At 45.0% G+C, this 26,047-nt stretch overlaps 2 protein-coding genes across 3 annotated transcripts in view; both read left to right on the top strand.

The window, feature by feature from the left end:
* The window catches only part of NCK1 (NCK adaptor protein 1), a 31,049-nt gene extending 21,461 nt beyond the window's left edge, over window positions 1–9,588 (top strand). For both annotated transcript variants that reach the window (XM_008053003.2, XM_021709942.1), the window contains 2 exons: window positions 6,302–7,014; window positions 8,903–9,588. In XM_008053003.2, the coding sequence (XP_008051194.1) occupies window positions 6,302–7,014; window positions 8,903–9,097 (908 nt within the window). In that variant the 3' untranslated portion in view covers window positions 9,098–9,588. The remainder of the gene's footprint in view (window positions 1–6,301; window positions 7,015–8,902) is intronic.
* Window positions 9,589–16,505: 6,917 nt separating this feature from the next.
* IL20RB (interleukin 20 receptor subunit beta) overlaps window positions 16,506–26,047 on the top strand; it is a 33,518-nt gene continuing 23,976 nt past the window's right edge. The window contains exons 1-4 of the mRNA XM_008053002.2: window positions 16,506–16,622; window positions 17,229–17,431; window positions 19,957–20,059; window positions 20,321–20,408. Of these exons, the coding sequence (XP_008051193.2) occupies window positions 16,506–16,622; window positions 17,229–17,431; window positions 19,957–20,059; window positions 20,321–20,408 (511 nt within the window). The remainder of the gene's footprint in view (window positions 16,623–17,228; window positions 17,432–19,956; window positions 20,060–20,320; window positions 20,409–26,047) is intronic.

The following is a 26,047-nucleotide window of genomic DNA, read 5'->3' as shown; positions in this document are numbered from 1 at the left end:
CGAGGACGATGCAGTAAAAATGTCCAGTCCTTGCGATGTTCCAGTGATAGCGATGGCCGAGCTCTGTTTGAGGAGTAGGCTGCGATGCTGGGGTCCCCAGCCTCCCGGGGGCGAGAGTCAGAGACCCACTGCAGATCTCCCTTGCAGAGGGCTTCAGACACCGGGTTGCCAGGTCGCCATCTTGCCCCGCTCCCTGATTTGTGTTTTTTAACGTAAACTTTAAGAGCCGTAGATTCCCCTCAGCACTGCTGCTTCTGCATGCCATAGGTTTTGGTATGTTAGCTTTTATTTTCATTTGTCTCAAAGTATTTTCTAATCTCGTCTGAAATTTCTTTATGACCCACTCGTTGTTTAAGAGTGTGTTGGTTAACTTTCACATATTTGTGAATTTTCCAGTTTTCCTCTCTGTTGTGAGTTTCTGGGTTCATTCCACTGTGGTCAGGAAAGATATTTTGTATTATTTCAACTTCAGATTCATTGAGGCTAGTTTTATGTCCTAGCATGATCTGTCCTGCAGATTGTTTTCATGTGCACTTGAGAAAAATGTGTACTGTGTTTTGCTCTGCCTTGAATGAGTGTTCTATATATGTCTGTTAGGTCTAGTTGGTTGATAGTATTCAAGTTCTGATTCCTTTCATTATTGAAAGTTAGGTATTAATGTTTCCAGCTACGAGGGGTGCCCCAAAAAACTAGAATGATCTTGTAGTATAGGCTTCATCTGCTAGGTACGTGTTCTAGGAACCCATCAGCATCAGTATACCAGCTAGTGTTGCTGTGAGAGGCTGTGTTCAGATTCAGTGAAATTTTTGTGAAGCTTCTATCAGTGTGTTTGCCCATTTCATGACAGGGGATTTATGAGTTCAAGTGCTCACTCCACACTGAGTCTTCAGCAGTTTTTGACCCAAAACAGCGTGATCCCTGTGCCTCACCCTCCCTATTCACGACTCTTGCCCCAAACAGCTTTTTTTGTTTGTTTCCCTGTATGAAAAGTCCTCAAAGGAAAACATTTGCTGGTGTGGAAGAGGTAAAGCAAAAAACACAGAAGTACTAAAAAGACGTCAAAATCAATGAGTTAAAAAACTGTTTTCAGCAGTGGAAAAAGCATCTCAGTAAGTGCATTGCATCAACAGAAAGTTCTTTGAAGGTGGCTGGAGTTTGAACATGTAGGAGTAACTGTACAATTTTTTATAAATAAATTCTGAGTAGCCGAGCTCAGTGGCTCAGCCTGTAATCCCGCGCCTTTGGGAGGCTGAGGTGAGCGGATTGCCTGAGCCCGCGGGTTGGAGACCCGCCTGGGCGGCGAGACCTCATTTCTATAATAAATCAAAAAATCAGCCGGGCGTGGTAGCGCATGCCTGTAATTCCGGCTACTTGGAAGGCTGAGGCGGAGGGATCGCCAGAGCCCAGCGGGTCGAGGCTGTGGTGGCCGGGAGCAGCCGCTGCACTCCAGTCTGGGCGACCGAGTGAGACTCCAACTCAAAAAATAAATAAATAAATAAATTCTGGGTTTTCTTGGGTCCCTCTCATATATTGTAGAGCTGTATCTCTTTCTTTAATTCTGTCAGTTTTTGCTTTCTATGTCTTGAGGCTCTGTTGCTGGGTGTGTATTTATTTGTTTTGCTTTGTTTTTTTGTTTTGTTTTTGAGACAGGTCTCACTCCATTGTCTGTTGTTCATTGGCTAGAGTGCAGTGAAATGATCCCAACTAACTGCATCCTTGGCTTAGACTCGAACAATTCTCCCATCTCGGCTTCCCAAATAGCTGGGGGTTACAGGTGTGAGCCGTCATGTCCAGCCTATACTTGTAATTTTTTTTAAGCCCCTGTCTCATGCTGTTGCCCAGACTGGAGTGCAGTGGCCTGATTACAGCTCACCACAGCGTCCACCTCTTGGGCTCAGGCAATCCTCCCATCTTAGCTTTCAGTAGCTGGAATTGCAGGTGCATGTTTTTGTTTCGTAGAGATGAAGTCTCACCATGTTGCCAAGGCTGGTCTTAAAACTCCTGGGCTCAAGCATGTCTCTTGCCTCAGCCTCCCAAAGTGCTAGAATTAGACGCAAAGCACGGGTTATATTTCTTGTCAGGGGTTGATCCTTTTATCAATATATAGTGTCCTTTTTTGCCTCTTGTAACAACTTCTGTCTTTAAGTCTGTTGCCTGATAGTTATATAGCCACCTCAGCCTCTTGGTTATCATTTGCATGGGATGTCTTTTTTCCATCCTTTCACTTGCAAACCTAATTGCATCTTTGGATCTAAAGTAAGTGTTTTGTAGATAACAGAGTTAGATAATGTTACTTCTGATCCATTTGCACACATAGAAATTACTGATAAGGAAGGGGTTTTGCTGTTTTGCTGTTTGTTTTCTGTATGCCTTTTACCTTTTGTTCCCTCTGAGTTCTTCTATTACTGCCTTCTTTTGTGATTTATTTTTTCTGATGTACTGTTTTCTTTTTCTTTTTTGATTGTTTGAAGTTCTTCCTTAGTGGTTATTCTGGGGATTACAGTCAACATCTTAAGTTTTTAAAGTCAAGTTTGATTAATACCAACTTAGTTTCAGTATTATACATAATTCCTCTGCAGCTCCCCATCTTTTTTATATATTACATCTTTAAACATTGTGTGCATGTATAACCTGGATTTGAAATTTTTGTTTTATACGTTTGTATTTTAAATCATATAGAATAAGAAATGCAGTACTACTGGCTTTTATATTCACTTATGTAACTACTTTTACTATTCTTTATTTCTTCATATGATGTCAAATTATTCTCTCAGATTACTCTCTAGTAGTCTTTGCTTAGACTTTTAATTTTTGTTTATCTGGGAATGTCTAAAATTCTTTGTTTTCAAAGGACAGTTTTACTGATTCTAGAATTCTTGGTTTGCTTTTTTTTAATTTCAGCATCAGATTCTGGGGTTTATTATTGCTTCTTCTTGTTAGCGGTGACTATTTGCTTGTTTAGTGATTTTTCTAAACTTTTTGTAAGGTGTATATTCTTAGTCATGTGTGGCCACTGAAACCTGTGTTTCGTCTGCTTAATAGTCAGTTAATGTTTTGACAGAGTTTCCTTAAACATCTGAAGCCAAAAGAAAAAGAAAAAATACTTTTCCCCATCTTTACAGATTGGCTTTATATTGGGACATTCTTTTAGTGCTTAGCTGAACCATTACAATTCTGCCTTCACTTACTGTTTACTTAGAGCCTGAAGATGAGCCAGGGGTGAAGGATTAGGGTCTTCTTGGGCCTTTTCTGAGCATGCATTCAGTCCTGGCTGTGTGCGTGGCCCACTTTAAATGACCTGATTACCCCACGTATGTCCTTTCTCATCCCTCTCTGTCCAGGCTTTTCCATCTGTCTGTTCCTTGTCCCAGTTGTTGTCCCTTGCCCCAGGCTGCTGTATCAGTTAAGTGGTTTTGGCAAAAGTCATCCAGGAAGACTCCCTAGCCCTGAGAATGCTCCAAGTCAGGCAAAGCCAAGGCAAGCCATTGCTCAAGTCCTACCAGGAATTGCCAGACAACTTGAAACCTGCCATCACAATTTCTTTTTTTTTTTGAGCTGGAGTCTCACTCTGTTGCCCAGGCTAGAGTGCAGTGACGCGCTCACAGCCACCGCAGCCTTGACCTGCTGAGTTCAGGCGATCCTTCCGCCTCAGCCTTCCAAGCAGCTGGAACTACAGACATGTGCCACCTTGCCCAGCTAATTTTTTATTTATTGTAGAGATGAGGTTTTGCCAAGTTTCCCGGGCTGCTCTCGAACCCATGAGTACCTCGGCCTCCCAAAGTGCTGGGATTATAGGCGTGAGCCACTGCGCCCACCATTCTTAAGAGTAAATTGCACACTCCCTCTGGGATCAGGGAGTGCAGATTGCTGTCACAGCCACTGCTGACTTGTGCCATGCGGAAGGCAGGCAGGCAGGCAACGTAAGCTTCCCCAGCACTCTTTTTACTACATAGCAGCAGCTTCTTTCTTCGGCAAGCCTTGCCATAGATTTTGGAAGTTTCATACTAGATTTCAGAATTCTGCAGAGTTTATTCTGATGGTATTTGCCAGCTCATTAGTTGCTTTTTGAAGGATCAGATCCCTGGAGTTCCCAACTCTGCCATTTTGGGTGGTGTCATCCCTGATGTAAAGATTTTTCAGAATGATGGCACCATTAGCCAGTAATCTAAGGAAGAAAATTGGGAGGAGAGAAGTTGATTTGTGGGTATAGGAGGGGTTATTTTTACTTGGACTTGGGTGTTGGGTTTGAGTGGCTGATGGCACAATCTGTGGGTGTCTAGCGACGACTGGAATTATGCTTGAATTCCAGAAAACTCTTGGAGCTGCAAAGAGATCCGGGAGACTTCTAAACAGAAGTAGCAGAAAATGAAAGCATATGATTTTCTTGAAAGAGAGTTAGAGGGTCAAGTATGGCATCCTGGGAAACACTGTCAGTAAGGCATGGTTCAGTGTTCTTTCAACAAATGTTCACTTTGTTCTTCCTACTGATGTAGGTTCTGCTAAGCACTGGAGTTGCAAGAGATTGAGATTTGGTTTTCTACCTTGAGGAAGTTCACTCTTACATCGAGGAAGATGACAGACAAGTACATAAGTACATTGCAGTGTTAAAATAAGATTCAGAAGAGCCCAGACAGAGGCACAAGAATATGTAAACATGTCAGGAGGGAAAACAGGAGACTCAGGGAAGTCAGAGAAGCAGAAAACATAATGGAGACCTTGGCTGCTGCATAGGGAGTCTGAGACACCTGGGGGGACTCTAGCATGTCCTGACGTGGCAGTAAGCGGATGACACAGTTTTCATCTGCTAAAAAGAATGGTTTCAGCCGGGCTCAGTGGCTTAGCCTGTAATCGCGCGCCTTTGGGAGGCTGAGGTGAGTGGATTGCCTGAGCCCGCGGGTTCGAGACCTGCCTGGGCAGGCGAGACCTCATCTCTACAATAAATCAAAAAAATTAGCCGGGCATGGTGGCGCGCACCTGTAGTTCCAGCTACTTGGAAGGCTGAGGCGGAAGGATTGCCGGAGCCCAGCAGGTTGATGCTGCAGTGACCGGGAGCGGCCACTGCACTCCAGTCTGGGCGACAGAGTGAGACTCCAACTCAAAAAAAAAAAAAAAAGAAAAGAATGGTTTCGAATGGTTGTGGTGGAATGGTTGGAGATGGAGGATCAGCTCCTACAGAGGAGGATGAGTGGAGAAAAAGTTGGGAGAGGGGAAAGACAACTTTTTGAAGAACAGCATCATGTAAAAGGAGCAGCGGAGACAAAGTAACTTTATTTTGGAGTAGAATATAGGTAGGTGTGTTTTCAGATCGTTGAAGGGACTGAGACAAGGATGGTGATGAGTCTGGAAAGAGGGAAGATGCTCTGAAGAACCCAGAAGGATGAGGGTTTGGAGACCTGGGCGAAGCAAGAGAGTGAGGGTGCTAAGAGTTTTGGGATAATGAGAAGGAATTCGAAAAGTTTTACCCAGGAAACCCTCAGTTTTCTAGGTAAAACAGAGCATAAAATCACACGCTAAAAAATGAGCAACAGTAAGAATGCCTGAATGAAGCTGACGTAGCCTGCATTTGTGTTGCTAGAACCGTTTGTTGAGTTTCTCATTTCTTTCAGTGACTATTAAGCATTTACTGTGTATTAAGCACTGTACAAGGTCCTTGAGATCATATTCATGAGCAAGATAGCAAAAATCTCTGCCCTTGAGGTTACATGAGAATGGGGTGGAGGAAACAAACAAATAAATAATATATTATTTTAAAATAAACATTTGAGGTAAATAGAATTTCCTGGGTCTGGGAACAAAGAAAGCAAATGGAAGATTACCCAGGTATAACTACACTTCTGTGTTGCATATCAAGTTCTAGTTAACTTACTGTTTTATTTCGTACAGGTAATTGTAGAATCTAGATTAATAAACTAAGACAAGATGTAGATGGGTTTGGTGGAGCCTTTGTGTACTTAGGTTGTAGCTATGAGGAAAATAATTTATATTTACCTCTAAGAGAATTTCATTAACTTAGGGCAACTTTTAAATTACGTTATATAGTTACTTGAGGGCTTTTGTCCAGAGAAAAGATAAGAAGGTGAACTGACATGTAATAACTGCAGTTAAATCTGTTTAGTTATGGAAAGAAAATGTACATCGTGTTTTCAAAAAGATAATTTTACCACGAGGACATTTGTTATCTAAATTTAAAGACTAAAAAAACCTTGTGGCGTTGATTTTTTTTTTTAAATAATGGCTAAGTTGGGCTTTTGGGTAGTCATTCTTTCATATTCTCTTCTCATTACCCCTTTTATTTAAACAGGCATTGGAAAAGTGAAGAGGAAACCTAGTGTGCCAGATTCTGCATCGCCTGCCGATGACAGTTTTGCTGACCCAGGGGAGCGTCTCTATGACCTCAACATGCCTGCTTATGTGAAGTTTAACTACATGGCTGAGCGAGAGGATGAATTATCATTAATAAAAGGGACAAAGGTGATCGTCATGGAAAAATGCAGTGACGGGTGGTGGCGGGGTAGCTACAATGGACAAGTTGGGTGGTTTCCTTCAAACTATGTAACTGAAGAAGGTGACAGTCCCTTGGGTGACCATGTGGGCTCTCTGTCAGAGAAATTAGCAGCAGTTGTCAATAACCTAAACACTGGGCAGGTGCTGCATGTGGTACAGGCTCTTTACCCATTCAGCTCGTCCAATGATGAAGAACTTAATTTTGAGAAAGGAGATGTAATGGATGTTATCGAGAAGCCGGAAAACGACCCAGAGTGGTGGAAGTGCAGGAAGATCAACGGAATGGTCGGTCTGGTGCCAAAAAACTATGTCACCATCATGCAGAATAATCCGTTAACCTCAGGTTTGGAGCCATCGCCTCCACAGTGTGATTACATTAGGCCTTCACTCACTGGGAAATTTGCTGGCAATCCTTGGTATTATGGCAAAGTCACCAGGCATCAAGCAGAAATGGCGCTAAATGAAAGAGGGCATGAAGGGGATTTCCTCATTCGTGACAGTGAATCTTCGGTAAGTTGATTTTCAAAGGTAAATGCAACCAGAACTTTGAGTATTAAACAAACAAGCAAAAAAATAGCTGAACGCGGTGGCTCATGCCTATAATCCCAGCACTTTATGGGAGGCAGAGGCAAGAGGATTGCCTGAGTCCAGGGGTTTGAGACCAGCCTGGGCAACTTGGCAAGACCTTGTCTCTACAGTAAATAAAAAAATTAGCCAGGCATGGTGGTGCATGCCTGTGGTTCCAGCTATTTGGAAGGCTGAGGCGGAAGACTTGCCTGAACCCAGCAGGTTGAGGCTGTGGTAGTTTCTGGAATTCTTAAGACATAGGAAGTTCCTGGATTTAAAAAATTTATATTAAGTTTCTTCATAAATCAGTTGTTTGTATTTAGAATACACTTTTACTACATACCTCAAAAACCTATTTTAACACTTCCCATGTTAGAAGTACATTTGCAATAAAAGGTAAGTTATATTGTAATACTAGTAAACAGTACAACTTAAAACAACAAAAATTAAGAATATAGTTATGTGGTCTCTTTAGGGAACTATTTAGGATATTGGAATGTGATGATACTCATTTTCCTTAAAAATGGCCTTTCTTTTTCCTTGATAAAAGATATCACTACTTTTCCATGTATCAGATAGTGATTAATATTGGCTTTGTGTGAATATAGTTGTACAAAAGTGAATATGTAATGATACAAAAGGTTGAAAGAAAGCCAGCAGATAAAGTAAGAGAGATTAGTTGAACTTCCTAATGTGAAGTTCAAGAAAATGGGGCCTGTGCCTAACCTCTCAGAAGACAGGTGGTTGGCAGAAGGGGACAATGGTGGGCTCTGTTTTCCATCAGCTGCCTGACCTGGCCCACTGTTGGAAACTTTGGAAGTAGTTGTATAAAAAGAGGCTTCTGGAGTTTATACAGACTATTCAGTAGAGTGTTGGGTTAAAAAAAAAAAAGTACTCTCCCATTTCTCCCTAGAAAAATAAAAAACAAAAAATAACCCCACCTAATTAAAAGGAAAGTAGTTTGAATGCAAAATAATGTGTATTTTCTTGTGAGTAACTGAGCATAGATAATAGCCAAAATACAGTATACCATTATTTTAAGTTATAAGTTTAAAATAGGCATATTTCATTGAGTCTTCACAGTGTTTTTTAAACACTTGAATCCACTGCCAGTATTTAAGTACTGAGAGACTGATTATAAACATTTAGACTTCAGACATCCCGTTTAGAATTGGGTGTCTGCCAACATTAAGCCCCTGTTCCTGTGGACCACAGTCGCTACTGAGAAGGGGCCACTTCCTTTAGATTGACCACACGCTGTCATCCCCTGTACCTCTGTCCTTCCACCCTGACATCTGTTTACCTGTTTACTCTTCTGGCTCTGCAGGCATTTGAGTTTGTGGCCTGTCATTAGCGTTTAGATTAATTCTCGTCTGTGTGTCCTTCACTTTTGAGAATTCAGGGTGTTATTCCTACGACAGCTACTATTAGCTACAAATTGAAAAAGAATGGGTTGGGGCTGTTACATTTTCTCACATGTTTCCCCAGTATTCTAGCTGGGAAGAAGATAGCTCTTGTCAAAAGTTAAGCTAAAAGACTTGCTGTGGCTGCGTGCAGCAGGACCGTGTATGTTCAGAGACTTTTGACCATACTAGTATGAATCCTGACTCTTGTTAACTAGGTGGGTGATATTGGGAAGGTTAAGCTTCTCCGAACCTCATTTTTCTCATCTGTAAAAAGGGTTTGTTTGGAGAGGAGTAAAGGAAATCATCTGCGTAAATAATTTAATGGTACCTGGTATTAGTGCTCAAGTTTTAGCTGTTACTAGTTTAATAGAAAAATGCTGACAGGTGATTTTCAAAATGTTTACTCTGTGTTTTTTCTCTTTTAGCCAAATGATTTCTCAGTATCGTTAAAAGCACAAGGGAAAAACAAGCATTTTAAAGTCCAACTAAAAGAGACTGTCTACTGCATTGGACAGCGTAAATTCAGCACCATGGAAGAACTTGTAGAACATTACAAAAAGGCACCAATTTTTACAAGTGAACAAGGAGAAAGATTATATCTTGTCAAGCATTTATCATGATACTGCTGACCAGAAGTGACTGCTACGTAGCTTTAATTCATCATGTAATTGGAGACTGAAAAGATATTGGTCCAGTCGTGCTTGACTGGAAATTGCTGTTTCTAACTCTATATGAGAATTGACTATAATACCTAAGTATTTTTATTATAACTCAGCCCATACATATATACTGTGTATGCAGTACATCCATAGAACAGTTCCTTATCTTTGATCTTTTGTTGTTTTCTTCTTTGCTGTTTTTCTCTTTGCTTCTATATTAAGGTTTTGTATTTTGAAAATAATCAAATACTGCAGATAAGAAGTCTTTATATGGAAGAATTCCTTTATTGCCTTTCCTTTATTTCCTTGTGTAGGCACCCTGTTAGTTCTGCCATGGTTTCTCTTCATATAAAATTATTATATCTATATATGGCATATGCTGAAATAAATTTCCTAGAGTGTTAATCATTTCTGTGACTAAATAGCAATAATAAACAGAAATTTAGAAATTATTTTCAGGTATTGTATTTGTCACATGCTATGATAGATACCAAATATGTTGTGCCATCATTTTTAAAAGTTCATCCATTCCTCAGTGTACAGCAAAACAGATGAGACAAGCATACAGTTTTAATTCACCACTTTTGGAAACAAAAATTACTAAAGTCTTAAGCATTTTTTCCCCCAGTACTTCTCTCTCATCTGATTATTCAAGAGAACAAAGCAGCCTCTGAGATATTTAGTTTTTCATTCTACAAATGGATTCTCTAGTGTTGTTTTCTCCCTTAGGATTATCTTACCAAAGCACATTGTATTGGCCCATGTTTTATTTTTGCCAGTGTGAAGTAAGTCATGGTCAAGTTCCGGGGAAATAGAAGGCCATGAGATACTAAACATCAGTAATTGTCAGGAAAAGTATTTCCTGTTTTTATTTCCTCCTTTACACTTTGGCTTTTGTTGACCAGGACACTAAAATTTACGTTTACCTGAGGGGAAAATACAGTGTGCTTGTGATTTGAGAAATTCATATTATTTTAAAAATCTCTTCTTTGTTTTTGCCAAGTAGGATTTGTGTGTGTGAATGAGGGGCTGCTCTAAAGTACTGAATCATCGCCCGCAGGCCACAGAAGAATACCAGCCGTAGCTTAGGTCACAGCTTTTACCCCATTAATACTGGAGATTTGAATATAAGCAAAGTAACCATCAATATTTTAATTGAAAATACTTATTAAAATCACATAACTTAGTAAACAGCAGGGAGTCATAGGATATTTTCAAATGTTCTCTCAGTGCTGCCTAAGCATATGAATGTTTTCATTCTTTGCTATGTTATAAACAGACATTTAATGCGCCAGAATTCTGATGATATAATTGAATTGTGTAATTTATGGATTTTTAAATTTTGTAAATTTAAATCTTAAAATCGGCCAGGCACGGTGGCTCAGCCTGTAATCCCAGCACTTTGGGAGGCCAAGGTGAGTGCACTGCCTGAGCCCATGGGTTCGAGACCAGCTCAGGCAACTTGGTGAGACTTCATCTCTACAATAAAAAAATAAAAAATTATCCGGGCTTGGTAGTGTGCACCTGTAGTTCTGGCTACTTGGAAGTCTGAGACAGAAGGATCACCAGAGCCCAGCAGTTCAATGCTGGAGTGGCCGTGAGCGTGCCGCTGCACTGCAGCCTGGGTAACGGAGTGAGATACCAACTCAAAAAAAAAAAATTAATCTTTAAAATTCCCTAAAGACATATAACCACTGGGTGGCAGCCCTGGCTTCTTCCATAAGCAATGGAAGTTGACAAATATAATTAAGACATTGATTTTTATTCTCCCAAATTTTTGTCTTTATTGAATTAGCTTTTTTTTTTTGAGTTGGAGTCCCACTCTGTCGCCCAGACTGGCCACCACAGCCTTGACCTGCTGGGCTCTGGTGATCCTTCCGCCTCAGCCCTCCGAGTAGCCGGAATTATAGGTGCGCGCTACCACGCCCAGCTCATTTTTTATTTTATTGTAGAGATGAGGTCTCGCCTGCCCAGGCGGGTCTCGAACCTGCGGGCTCAGGCAATCCATTCACCTCAGCCTCCCAAAGGCGTGGGATTACAGGCTGAGCCACCGAGCCCAGCTGAATTTGCTGTTTTAAAGCCTTTTAGTTCACAATTCAATATCTAACTCAGTGCTCTGCCATTTATTCAAGTAATTATTAGTAGGTAAGTTTAATAGAAATAAAAATCATGTATGCTTACCTTCTTTGTTGTAAAATTCCATGGATATAAGTTGAGGAAAATAATTTTCAAATGGTTGTAGAATGACTAGTTAGTAAACATCTTTTTATTTAATTGTTCACATACATTTGATAATGTTTTCTTTTTGTTCTTTGTTGTTTTTTTCCCAAAAAACCCAGTCTTCCTTATGGGGGAAAAAATGGGTGTTTTAAGAAAGGACCAATTAATACTTTGTACCATAGACATAAGCTATTTCTAGAAAACCCACTGAGCTGATATTAACAGCAGAATTTTGAGAAAATGACTAGAAATGGAGTTGCACTGGAAGCAGAGTGCATATTTCTGTCATAATTAGGTTGATTATAACTGTAGGGTTCCCAGATAACCCATGCGGGCTGGTAAGACCTGTTGTGTGCTCTCATATGGTATGAAAACCTCGCTGGGGACTACTTTATTTTATCCTTCTTACCCCAATCTTTACACCAATGGCTGTTTTTAAAAGCATGAATTTTACTTGAAACCATTTTCTGAAGAACTGGAACAATGCTAGAAAATATCTGCATAGCTAAGTCGCAGCAGTACTTACATTAGAAACTGGATTTCCTTATTCCCATCATGGTGTCTGTATCACAACACACTGACCTGTGTATACCTGTTTTTAGATAGGACGTTCCTGGGAAGAGCAGTATTACAGAAGTGTATTCCACCTGTGAGGAGATGCTTAGCTATCAATTTTAAATACACATGCATGCAACCCTGCCTAGCCCACTTCTACAAATAACTTCTCCAAAATCTGGGAAGAAGGTTGGTTGGTTGGTTTTTTTTTGAGTTGGAATCTCACTTTGTCGCCCTCGGCCTGCTGGGCTCCAGCGATCCTTCCGCCTCAGCCTTCCAAGTAGCCGGAATTACAGGCATGCGCTACCTCGCCCGGCTGATTTTTTGATTTATTGTAGAGATGAGGTCTCGTTGCCCAGGCGGGTCTGGAACCCGTGGACTCAGGCAATCCACTCACCTCAGCCTCCCAAAGGTGCGGGATTACAGGCTGAGACACCAAGCCCGGCTTAGAAGGTTTTTTAGAACATTATATAAGCTTAATAAGAAAAACTATCACTGTTGATTCTTTATTTGATCATGAGTCCTTAGGTTCAGCTGAATATATATTCGCAGATGTATATCACACATATTTCAGCATACACAGTTAACACGTGTACCTAGCGAGAATAGCTGTCTTACAGATATGGCAAAATAGGAAGACTTCGTGCAACTTATTGCCATTGCTAGAAGAATAAAAAGGCTTAGCAGAAGAATAGCTTGAGTTGTTAGAATAAGGTCACCCCTGTGGATACATGGCACTTAAATTATCTCTAGCTGTAATGCTCTATTATCTAATCCAAGGACTGCAAAGAAGCAGGGTCGCTACAATCTATGTCATACCTTCGTGAGAATTCGAAAAAAGCACCTTGACTTGGGCAGGCCCAGCCGCATATCTAGAAGTTTGAATTTCAAACTTGCCTTGTTTAGGGTACATCCAAGCACAGTGGATTTATGCAGGAATACTGTTCAACCTATACAATGCTTAAAAAAATAATTGCCAACATTTAAAAATTGGAGAATTTCACATAAAATCCAGAGTGCTGGCTTCCCTTTCAAAATGAGAAGCTGATAACATGATTGAATTTCCACAAGTCAACCATCACCTAGAGTCTAGTATGGGTGGTGCCCTTTATTTTTGCCAATGCATATGGTGAAAAAATTCAAACACTATATATAATGTCTCCGTCGAAAAAATATAGAGACAAATCTCTACATTTAAAACATTTGGGAAGCAAGAATGGTAATTTGGGGCTTACACAGACTCAGTGGTTTTCAGTGTGTCTAAACAAAGAGGAGATTGGGATTTTTATTAGACAAAGGTTATGTATATTTTGAAAGAAAGCTTGTTGGCACTAAAACTTTGAAGAACTGACACACTGACGGCGAGTGCCAGTGGTGGGTAAGGACAGTCTTGGAGTCAGGGCAGCTGGTTTCAGCTGCTACTAGGTGAAACAGCTGGGCTTGTGGAAAATCGAATTCCTGGAGCCAGGTACCCTGCGCCTTCGTCCCCTACCCCTACTACTCAGTCTAGTTGGGAATGACAAGAATTTCTGTTTGTGTATTTAACTTTCATATTCCATATCTCCAGATGCAGTCACTGTTACTCCCTGTTTTTCCTGTAACAGTTTTCGGTGTAGAACCTGGAAATTATTTTTTAAAAACACTTCAGATGCGTTGTACAAATCAATAAATTGGGCATGGAATATTACATTGTACTTTAACTTTTCCATTTTAATACATTGCTAGAAGATAAGGGGGTCTTTTTATAGTCTTGCAGTCAATCTAGATCTTTTAACTTTCCAAATAGCTTCACAGTGTTGGTCATTTTTTTCTTTAAGGGACATTTGATATAGGACAAATGATACTCTGATTTTATGTTCCAAGCAGCATTTAGTGGGCTTTTTTTTTTTTTTTTTTTAAAGTCAGGGTGTTACTCTGCAGCCCAGGCTGAAGGGCAGTGGCATGATCACAGCTTGCCACAACCTCGACCTCCTTGGCTCAAGTGATCCTCCCACCTCAGCCTCCAAAGTAGCTGGGACTACAGATGTGTGCCACCACACTTGGCTGATTTTTCTCACTATGTTGGTTGCCCAGGCTGATCTTGAACTCCAGGCACCACTCCTGCTTCAGCCTCCCAAAGTGTTGGGATTACAGGTATGAGCCACCACACCTCCAGTGGGCTTAAAAAAAAAAAAACACACCAGATTACTACTTCTGGTGAAAACCATTATTGGAAGCACTGACTTGCTACTCTATTCTAACAAGCTGGTTCTGTCGGGTTTAGCAAGTTGATGTGACTCAACTCTGCCATCTTTTAAGCACTTGACCAACCAGCATACTATGCGTGCCCACACCCTAATTTCTTGCTTTCAAATGACCTAAACCAAGTGTCTAAGGAACTAAAATAAACTAGTTCTAGGTTACTGATGAGGCGCTCTTTTGACCTGGAAGTATGCACTGTTTGCTGAGACTCGTTTGTTTTAATGAGTAGACCTAAATTGGGCTTCGGATTTTTAAGAACAGGAGGAGTTTCAGTTATCATCAGCTGTGTTCACAGAGGTAAATGTTTTAAACCCAAGTGCTTTTGAGAATGTTTCCCAGTAGATTAAAATCGACATCTAAGGTAAAAATACATTTTGTGGCTCAGATAATTTATATCTTAGACTTTGGGAAATTATGGAGGAAAAAAGGTGGATTCCGGAATGAGACAGCTAAGTGTTGTCTATTTTAGGGCTGAACACAAGAGTGACTATTAAGTTGATATTTTTTGAATACTTAGGAAGGAAATTAGTAATCCCTGAGTATCTTCAAACAAGCCTGTTTTGACGTTTTCTGGACAAGAGACAAAGGGGAAGCTATAGGAAACAAATATTGATTTCATCAGGACATGGGGTGTATATGGTTGTGTGTCTGTATGTTTAAGTAGCTTTTGGTGATCCAATCAGCCAGCCAACTCACCTCAAATATTTGGTTGCTCATGCTGTTCCAGCAATATAGCAGTGAGAAAAATAGACAAAACTTCATGAAACTTACATTTTTTTTGATGTAATGCCTATTAGAGAAAAGCTCTGAAATATAGCAGAGCAAGAAAGGTTGAGAGTGAAGGTGGAGGCAGTTAGTTTATATGGGATGACAAAAAGGTCTCTAGCCAAGCGCAGTGGCTCATGCCAGTAATCCGAGGTGGAAGGATTGCCTGAGTCCAAGGGTTCGAGACCAACCTGGGCAACTCAATAAAAAATTAGCTGGGCATGGTGGCGCACACCTGTCGTTCCAACTACTTTGGAAGGCTGAGGCAGAAGGATTGCCTGAGCCCAGCAGGTCGAGGCTGCCGTGACTGGAAGCGTGCCACTGCACACCAACCTGGGTGACAGTGAGACTCTGACTCAAAAACAAAAGGCCTCTTGAGAATTGACCTGGGGCACTTTGTGCGTCCACTTGACAGAATCACAGTGACCAGGATTAACCGGTGATTGAAATACAGCAGCCAGGCCAGGTGCAGTGGCTCAAGCCTGTCATCCCAGCACTTTGGGAGGCTGAGGTGAAAGGATTGCCTGAGCCCACGGGTTCGAGACCAGCCTGGGCAATGTGGTGAGACCTCATCTCTACAATAAAAAAAAAATTAGGGTGTTATAGCTGTGGCTATTTGGAAGGCTGAGGCAGAAGGATTGCTGGACCCCAGCAGGTCGATGCTGGGGTGGCCGTGAGCATGCCACCGCACTCTAGCCTGGGCAATGGAGTGAGACTCCAACTTGAAATAAGTAAACACATAAAAAGATGAGGAGAGATCTGCTTTTCCTCCAGATAAACACCCATGAACAAATGCAATCTCTGCTCCAGCCCTCTCTGCTTCCTGCACCCTCCCTTCCTCATTGTCACTTGAAGCACTCAGTCACCTCCGTGCACTTTGAAGCTGGGTTTCGTTCATGCTGGACCTCTTTCCAAAGCGGTGGTTACCACAGAATAAAGGCTTTAGTGCTTGAAAAATAATAAATGCCCTGTGTTACTTCTAGAAAGAAAAAAGGTAGACAGTGAGTTACAACGCAATGTCATCTGCGCTAGAGCCCAGATGAACAGAGATACTTGGGAATATTGGTACAAAGGGAAGGAACTATTCTTTGCTAAGCAGGAAAAGGAAGGGTCCTGGGATGGAGTTACTGGCCACGTGGTGCATGCCAGGGCTGCAGGGCCTTTCATGGACTCGCACAGCTCTGAAGAGGACCTCCGACTGACACCCTGGATGCTTCTCTGGCTCCTCCATTCCTGGCCTTGCAGGACACACAGGGCTCGGGAGTCTCGCTCTCAGCCTTCACGCTTCCCGTCCCTCCCGACGGCCTCTCTTCGCCTCTCCACACAACCCCTTGACCTGCCTGCTTTTCCTCCCGGAATCGAAAGTCAGCGATCTGAGTGGCAAATGGTGTTGCAGGAACCAAGGTCCTGTTTCTGGGTGGTGCCTGCTTGGGATGGGAAATAAGCACATTTCCCCAGCAGTGTGAGCTCCAGACCACGGGTCATCCTCCAACTCTGGGGAAGAGCTGGAAATTGACCTTGAAAATTAACCTGAGCGGTACAGGCTGCAGGATGGAGGACAGTCTGATCTGGGCACGTTGCAAAGACGATGGATCATCACCAGGTGAGACGGTCTCGAGAGAGAAGGCCCTCAAGGCCAGGAAAGAAAGGCAGAATCACTGACTCCCTCCAGAAGCCCTCACCCGACGACGTGGCCCAGGAAGAGGTGGGTGGTCTGAGCTTCTTGTTGGGTCATGACCCAGGCTTGAGAAGGACTGTCATTCAAAAGCCATGACAGGCAGATGGCGTTGCCTCTCAGTGCCCAGCGAGGACAGACTCTTCCTGCAGGCCGAACTGTCTTATCAGAGCATGGCGGTGCTGGGCAGTGGTGTCTTGACAGAGACCCATGCCCAAGCAGTGCTAAGAGTTGGAGTCTCACTCGGTCGCCCAGACTGGAGTGCAGTGGCCGCTCCCGGCCACCGCAGCCTCGACCTGCCGGGCTCCGGCGAGCCTTCCGCCTCAGCCTTCCAAGTAGCCGGAATTACAGGCGTGCGCTACCACGCCCGGCTGATTTTTTGATTTATTGTAGAGATGTGGTCTCGCTGCCCAGGCGGGTCTCGAACCCGCGGGCTCAGGCAATCCGCTCACCTCAGCCTCCCAAAGGCGCGGGATGACAGGCTGAGCCACCGAGCCTGGCTGCTAAGTTCCCATCTAAAGGCCTCAAAGTCTGGTGAACAAGTCTCCTTCTTCCCCTCAGCATAGCTAAGTGAGCCTTACTCTTTCCTCCATTTTCTCTGTCGCCTTACCCTTCCCTTTTCATCCTCTGATTCAGTCCGTGTTCCCCTCAACCTTTCCATCCTCGGGCCCCGCTCATGTCATCCCCCCAGTTGGGATGCCGGACAGCGAATGCATCTCCCCCCATCCCCGCCCGTATCTAGATGGGCGCCTCCTTGGAACCCATATCGAGGCAAGCCTGTTCACTAAAGCCTTTGTTCATCTCAGGCCACTCACCCTTCTGCGGCCCTCAGACACAACGTGAGCATTCCTTTGGGCCTGAGAGTCAGGCAGGCCTCAGCTGGACTTCCTAGTTCTGGGGTGATCTACAATAAGCCAGTTTCCCTGAGCCCTGTGTCCTCATCTGACAAGTAGAGAATTCCATTTTTACCTTCCAAGTTTGCTGCACAATGTAGGGACATGTCCATAGTGTATGGAAAGCCTTGAAGACGATTCCTGGCACGCAGTAGATAGCCAGTACACACGGGCTTGTTGGTTAACTTGTGACCTGCGGGAACTGTAAGCGGAGGTGGATTCGGGAGAAAGGAATCAGGAAGCCAAGACGAGAGAACAGAGGTGAGATTGGGGACAGTTGTTTGAGGCCAAGTTGGGGTGTGCCCAAACCCAACGGAAAGGCGAGACAGGATCAGATGCCAGAGGAGCAGTGAGAGACCAGGTACAAGCAGACAGTGACCGAGGTCAAGACCCAGATGTGGTGGCCCCTGACTCAGAGTGCTGGGGACAAGGAAAACACACACCACGTTCTCAACCGTGATGTCGTAAAGAGACAGCCAGCCAGAGTTTACCGTACACTTAACCTTAGGTCAGATCCTCTTTTGAGTTCCTGTCTCAGTCCTCACAACAGCCTGAGGTAGAGACTATTATTATATAATAGTTCCCAGTTTACAGATGAGAACACCGAGGCAGTTTCAATGACTTGCCTCAAGGACACAGCTAGTCGCTGGCAAAGCCTGAATGCCAACCCCAGCAACCTGGCTCCAGAGTCCATGCTTAGAGCAATGACTTTCTAGTAGATACCTTCAACTGGAAGCCTTTCTTTGCTGGTCCAGGGACCACACTGAAAGATGGGCAGCCAGCCGAGGGCCAGCCACTCCGAGCAAATACATCCCAATTTTGGTATTGTTAATATTATGAACGTGAAGACCTACAGGATTCCTGGCGCTGGGCTGATGTGCTGTGTCTGTGTTCTTTAATTCTCATAATGGTTATGCAAGGCTTTTTTTTTTTTTTTTTTTGGAGTCGGAGTCTCACTCTGTCACCCAGGCTGGAGGGCAGTGGCACAGTCATGGCCACCGCAGCCTCGACCTGCTGGGCTCAGGCGATCCTTCCGCCTCAACCTTCCAGGCAGCTGGAACTCCAGGCGCGCGCCACCATGCCCGGCTGATTTTTTAATTTATCGTAGAGACGAGGTGTCACCAGGTTGCCCAGGCTGGTCTGGAACCCCTGGGCTCAGGCAGTCCTCTCGCCTTGGCCTCCCAAAGTGCTGGAATTACAAGATTGAGCCACAGTACCTGGTCCATACTACATAAATTTACTAAAAAAGAGGTCCTTGCTTTTTTCCCCTTTGCATCAAAAATAGCTCAACCTTTCCTGTCTAGTCCTTAACCCATAACTCTCCAGTTTCTGAAACTCCTCTTGCTGTGATTGCAAGGGACTTTCCCAGTTGCAAAACCCAGAGAACTTTTTTCTTTCTTTTGAGTCGGAGTCTCACTCCATCGCCCAGACTGGAGTGCAGTGGCACGCTCCCGGCCACCGCAGCCTCGACCTGCTGGGCTCCGGCGATCCTTCTGCCTCAGCCTTCCCAGTAGCTGGAGCCACAGATGTGTGCCACCACGCTTGGCTATTTTTTTTAAAAATGTATTGTAGAGGCAAGGTCTCACCAAGTTGCTCAGACTGGTCTCGAACCCCTGGGCTCAGGCAATCCTCTCACCTCGGCCTCCCAAAGTGCTGGGATGACAGGTGTGAACCACCACGCCTGGCTTGACATTTTCCAGTGACTGGCTCACTGGCCCTGTCTTCTGCACTGCCCTTGATCACGTTATCCTTCAATGTTTCCGGGACCACTTCCTCGACCTACTTCTCTTCCCCCCTATTTTTTCTTGCCCTGGTCTTCTTTAGGGGCATACCCACCGCTCTCCTTAAATCGACATACTCTCCCTGGTTGATCTCACTACTTCCCGTTGTCAGCTATCACTGCGATGCTGGAGTTAGGGGAGAAGGTACCATGTCCTTGACCCCACTCGGCTTGAGACAGATTATTCACACGCTGGAGACGCCCCCTGCCCTCAGAAGCACCTCGCGCTCAAGCGTGTCGAGCTGAACACATGCAACCTTCCTCCGCATCACCCCCAGCCTGCCTGTCCCGACCCCACCCGCCACACCCATCTCTCCATTGTTTCAGGTGAGATGCTACCTCCACCCAGTTCCCCAACCAGAACCTGAAAGTCATGCTCCGCACCTGGTCCCAGACTCTCCCCCAGCCACTCAGTACCCAGGAGCCGTCAGTCCTGCCTCCCGTATCTCCCCAAGGTGGCCCCTTCTCCCTACGGCCATGGGAAACCTAGCCAAGGCCAACAACATCTCAGCAAGGCGACCGCCGCTGCTCCCTCCGGACCCTCCGCCTGCAATCTGGCCCCTGCCCTGCTCACTCCGCTTCAGTCGTTAACGTTTGAAAAGCCCCTATAGGGGGAATGACATCAGATTTGTGCTTCTGACCCTTCCTGTGCCTGCACTGCTGTCAGGGTGAATCCCACGCTCCTCCACAGGCATCCCAAGGCAGCTTGGAAGGGGACAGCTAGTGAACGAAGCGGAGGCAAGCTGCCCACCCTCTGGCCTCTGGGGCGCCGGGCTCCCCGGACTGAGCCTGTGGTCGAGCTCTCTCCCCTGGGCGGATTCTCCAGCTCCACTTTCTCTGGAATGCTCCCTAGGCCACTCCCTCTGATGCAATATCTGGGTTTGGGCAGAAAGGAGGGGTTGCCAAGCCCGCCCTCTCTGAGCTTTCTGGGTCGGCTCCGGGGCGACTGGGGCTTTGCTGCGACTCAGACAGCAGCTCCAGCAGAGACGGCTGAGATGGATGGAACGTTTCATTCTGGAGGGAAACCACGTTCCGGGTCAAACTGAGTCTGCCAGACACAGACCTTCAGGATAGTGCTAGCAGAAATCGGGACAAGTCTTATCATGTGGGTCTTCTACGCCTGGATTCCATGTTTGCTCACAGGTAAGTATGAATAAGAGACACCCAATAAGGGAGAAGGTATCATGCTCTTGACACTTGGGTCCTGGAATGGAGGCTAAGAAGGTAAAAAATACTTCCCCAGGCTTTGGGATGGAAGTATGTGTGTAAAACAACTTATGTCTGGGTTTTTTGTTTTGTTTTGTTTTTGAGTCGGGGTCTCACTCTGTTGCCCAGCCTGGAGTGTAGGAGCATGACCATGGTTCACCGCATCCTTGACCTCCTGGCCTCAGGTGATCTTCCCACGTCAGCATCCTGGGTAGCTGGGAATACAGGTGTGCACCATTACACCCCACTATTTTTTTTAAATTTTTTTTTTGTAGACATGAGGTCTCGCTATGTTGCCTGGGCTGATCTCAAACTCCTGGGTTCAAGTGATCCTTTCAACTCTGCCTCCCAAATTGCTGGGATTACAGGCGTGAGCCACTGTGCCCATTCTCTGTTTTTTTTTTTTTTTTTTGAGTTGGAATCTCACTCTGTCACCCAGACTGGAGTGTAGTGGCCACTCCCGGCCACTGCAGCCTCGACCTGCTGGGCTCCGATGATCCTTCCGCCTCAGCCTTCCAAGTAGCTGGAACTGCAGGCGTGCGCTACCACGGCCGGCTAATTTTTTATTTTATTGTAGAGATGAGTCTCGCCAAGTTGCCCAGGTGGGTCTCGAACCCGCGGGCTCAGGCAATCCACTCACCTCAGTCTCCCAAAGTGCTGGGATTACAGGTTGAGCCACTGAGCCCGGCTTCATCCTCTGTTTTATAAGAGATTTCTCACCTATTAAACCTCCATTCCCACATCCCAAAGAAAAGGCCTGCATTCTGTTTTGGAAATATCTTTCCTAATGTCCACATAACAATCTAGAAAGATAAATCATCAAATTGTCTAAAGTTTAGCAGATTTTTGTGTATGTTGTTATTTATCTCAATATCTGGTTTTAATGGTGCAGTGGAGTTCTGTCAGTCTTTCTGTGTGGTTTCCGGGATGTTAACTGGAAGGACAGACGAAAACAAAAATTCTGGTCTGGTGTGGTAGCCCAAGTCTGTAATCCCAGCACTTTGGGAGGCCGAGGTGGGAGGATCGCTTGAGTCCAGGAGTTTCAGACCAACCTAGGCAACATAGCCAGACTTCATCTCTACAAAAAAAAAAAAAAAAATTTAAAAATGAGCCTATAGCTGGGCTCGGTGGCTCGACCTGTAATCCCGCGCCTTTGGGAGACTGAGGTGAGTGGATTGCCTGAGCCCATAGGTTCGAGACCTGCCTGGGCAGCAAGACCTCCTCTCTACAATAAATTTAAAAAATCAGCCGGTCGTGGTAGCACATGCCTGTAATTCCGGCTACTTGGAAGGCTGAGGCAGAAGGATCACTGGAGCCCAGCAGGCGAGGCTGTGGTGGCCGGGAGCGGCCACTGCACTCCAGTCTGGGCGAAAGAGTGAGACTCCAACTCAAAAAAATAAAATAAAATAAAACAAATAAAAATAAAAATGAGCCTATAGTCCCAGTTACTTGGGAAGCTGAGTGGGGAGGATCGCCTGAGCCCAGGAGGTGGAGGCTGTGGTGAGCCCATGATCTGGGCAACAGAGAGACCCAAACTCAAAACAAAAAAAAAACTAACAAAATTCTCTTTAAAAAAAAAAAGAAAGACACTTTGTGAACTTAATATTGGGTACAAGACTTATAAAAATTGGATCTCTCTTCTGGCCATTGCAGAAAAGGTACTCCATTGCATTTTAAAAAGTATTTGGTTGGGGGCATTTTCTCTACCAGGAAGATTGCATACTTCCCTCTGCTCCATGCCTGGCTGCTTGTGCCTGTCTGCCTGTTGTTCTGAAATCACAGCTCTTCCCTGTGATGTTGTTTTTTTCCATGGCAAATCACTTTTAAGTGAAATTTCTAATTATGGCACTCCAAGATACTAGTGTTGCCAGGATCCTTAGACACGTCCTGTGTTGCATTTTCTTTTTACACAGAACTCCTGATTCTAGTTACTTCGAATCAGACAACACATCAGTGCTAAGACAATTTGCAAGTGCGCAGAACCGGCTTAAACATCCAATGGTCGGTGTTCCTCCCTAGCTCTGAAAACTTCACAGCTCCCAAGTGTTCAGCACGTGACGTCCAAGTTCTGCTTTGCTGCTCATAATCCAGCATATTAGGGCCCCGCCCTGTGTTTACTCAACCCTATTTCTCACTACTCCTTGCAAACGAGTCTGGACTGCAGGCCGCCGCCGTCTCCATTGGCACAGCATGCCCTCGTGTCCACTCCTGGCCTTCATTGTTGCAAAACTTCCCACCAGAAGTACGTCTCCGGTCTCTTTCCCCATCCCAAGCCCACGCTCCCATTATCCTTCCAGAAGGGTCCCTCTTCCTGGGAACCCCTCCTGGGCCTCTCTCTCCTTTGACCCTTGACCCCATGCTCTTACTCTGGCGGGTTACTTCTCTTTCCAGCACTGGCCTGAGGGTAGGGCCGTGTTTCCTGGTGTCCCTGCAGTCCCCAGTACAGGCTGGCTAAGTTTGATTAGTTGGTTGGTTGGTTGTTCAGTTGTCAGAACAAAAACGTTGCCAAGAAAACAGTCCTCCGCTAAACCCAAGAGAGGCTGAATGAGAAGAGGAGAGACCAGCGTTTGTTGACTTGACATTTCCTTTAGTGAGTTCAGCCTTCTGACACTTACAAATGTACACATCAAACAAAACAAAACAAAACAAAACAAAAAAACGGCCAGGTGTGGTGGCTCACGCCTGTCATCCCAGCACTTTGGGAGGTGGAGGTGAGAGGATTGCTTGAGCCCAGGGGTTTGAGACCGGCCTAGGCAACTTGGCGAGACCTCATCTCTACAATAAATCAAAAAAATTAGCTGGGTTCGCGCCTGTAGTTCCAGCTGTTTCAAAGGCTGAGGCAGAAGGATCGCCTGAGCCCAGCAAGTCAAGGCTGTGGTGGCCGTGATTGTCACTCACCCCAGCTTAGGTGACAGAGTGAGACTCTGTCTCAAAACAAAAGAAAACAAAAAACCACGCAAAAAACCCCAGTGGTGGAAACCACAAGATTGTCAGAGCCAGAAAGACCTGCGTGTGAATTTTGACTCTATCACAGGGACTAGATTATATCACTTGTTCCCCCATCTGTGAATTGGGCATAGGTGCTGCCTTGAGGTTGTGAGGTGTTGAAACTGCGAAGACATCAGCAGCCCTGCCCACACTGTGAGTTACTCTTACCTGTGGTTATGCAGATGGATGGTGGTGTCAGCATATACCTGCATTAGCTGAAGTTGCCCTTATGCAGTTTCGACCATTTCCTCTGGATTGTGTAGGTGCCCGTGATGAACTTCCATTTGTTACTGGATCACTGAACAGATAGGCAGGATTATGTGCTCTCGTTCATAGAAATCATTTACCGTCCCCTGTCCCTTCCAAATAATAGCATGTGAGTCAGGAAGCGCATTCCTGCTACCAGTAATAACAACAGCAACAACAACGGTGACAATTACAACTGCCATTTCCGAGTACACACTGTGCCTAGGTTAGTAAAAACATTCTCTTGACTTCTCACCTCAGTCTTGCAAGGTAGGTGTTATCATCTCCATCTCACACACTGGGAACAGAGACCAAGAGGTCCAGTCATTTGTCCAAGCATTCACATCTAGAAGGTGGAGGAATCAGGATTTGACTCCGGTTTGGTCTGTGCCCTTGTTCTCCACAGAAGAGGCTGGGACAGCAAAACAGGCAGAGAAGGGGAGGAGGAGACCAGGTGTGGTGGTGCACGCTTGTCATCCCAGCACTTTGGGAGGCGGAAGCGAGAGGATTCCCACGGGTGTGAGACCCGCCTGGGCAACTTGGTGAGCCCTCGTCTCCACAATAAATCAAAAGGTTAGCTGGACATGGTGGCGCACGCTGTAGTTCCAGCTACTTAGAACGCTGAGGAGGAAGGACCCTCTGAGCCCAGGAGGTCGAGGTTGTGATGGCCAGGAGCACGCCACTACACTCCAGCCTGGGCACAGAGTGAGACTCCAACTCACAAAAGAAAAGAAAGGAAAAGAAATTGGGTGGAGGGACAAAGTGAAAGGGATCAGGAAGACAGTTCTGCACTTTGGGTTGCCTTTGCCTTAAAGGCTGTCGGAGGCATGGGGGGTGGGGTGAAACAGGATATAGACGTGAGATTGACGTGAGACTGGGTTGGAGTGACAAGATGGAGTGTCCTTCAGGGAAGACATGCCAAGGTGCTTGCCTGCAAAGTTTGTCCAAGGGCCCTGGGTGGGCTGTCTTCGTGCGGCTTCCTTGACCGACTCAAGGTTTTAGGAAATAGGTGAGTAGCAACCAGCGGCTCTGACTTAAGGAGGATGAAAGAAGGGTTAGGAAAAAAGAAGTCAGGCGGAGGCCAATGTCTTGAGGGGAGCCAAGGCTTAGTTCACTTGTTTCGTCACGGCAGCTTCGACCTCCTGGGCTCCGGGCATCCTTTGGCCTCAGCCTTCCAAGTCGCCAGAACTACAGTCGCATGCCATCATGCCTGGCTGGTTTTTTGATTTACTGTAGAGATGACGTCTCGTCAAGTTGCCCAGGCTGGTCTCGAACCCCTGGGCTCAGGCAGTCCTCTCACCTCCGCCTCCCAATGTGCTGGGATGACAGGCGTGAGCCACTGCGTCCGTGTTTCTCTTGCTTCTCTTGCTTGCCTTCTTACGGTGGCTGGGACTTCCGGGACTGTGTTGAATAAGAGTGGTGAGAGTAGACATTCTTGCTTGTTCCTGGTCTTAGGCAGGAAGCCCTCGGTCATTCGCTGTTAAGTGAGATGTTGGCTGTGGGTTTTTTGTCGATAGTCTTTATCAATTGAAGGTAACCCTTTGCAGCTCTTCACATGAAGAGGGTTTTTTTTTTTTTTTTTTTTTAGTTGGGGTCTCATTCTGTTGCCTAGGCTGGAGGGCAGGGGCATGCTCACGGCCACCGCAGCCTCGGCCTGCTGCACTCAGGTGATCCTTCTGCCTCAGCCTCTCAAGTAACTGGAACTACTGGCATGCACCACCATGTCTTTTTAAATTTATTGTAGAGATGAGGTCTTACCAAGTTGCCCAGGCTGGTCTCGAACCCGTGGGCTCAGGCAATCCTCTTACCTCAGCCTTCCAAAGTGCTGGGATTATAGACGTGAGCCACCATACCCGGTCAAAGAGGGTTTTTTATGTTTTGCTTTTAATAATGAAGGGGTGTTGGTGTTTTCTTTTTTCTGCATCAACTGATATGGGATTTAAGGTTTTTCTTCTTCCAACTTGTTGATATAGTAAATGACAGTCATTGATTTTCAAATTTAGCCAGACTTGCATACCTGGCGCAAACCCCTTTGGTCATGCTGTGTGTCATTGTCTTTAGACATTACTGGATTTGAATTGCTGATATTTTGTTGAAGATTTTTGTATCTAAGTTCATGAGCTATATTGGTCTTCGGTCTTTGTCTGATTCTGTATCAGGGTAAGACTGGCCTCATAAAGTAAGTTGGAAAGTGTTCTTTCCTAGTCTGTATTTTGGAAGAGATTGTGTAAAATTGGAATTCTCCTTTCAACATTTGGTGCCATTTTCTTTCTTTTTTTTTGTTTTTTTTTTGAGTTGGAGTCTCACTCTGTCGCCCAAGCTGGAGTGCAGTGGCTGCTCCC

The sequence above is a fragment of the Carlito syrichta genome, unplaced genomic scaffold (genome assembly GCF_000164805.1).
Source record: "Carlito syrichta isolate Samal-C Ts95f unplaced genomic scaffold, Tarsius_syrichta-2.0.1 Scaffold287770, whole genome shotgun sequence".
Classification (NCBI taxonomy): domain Eukaryota; kingdom Metazoa; phylum Chordata; class Mammalia; order Primates; family Tarsiidae; genus Carlito; species Carlito syrichta.
Note: the sequence above shows the minus strand (reverse complement) of the source record. Positions and strands in the feature narration are given on the sequence as shown.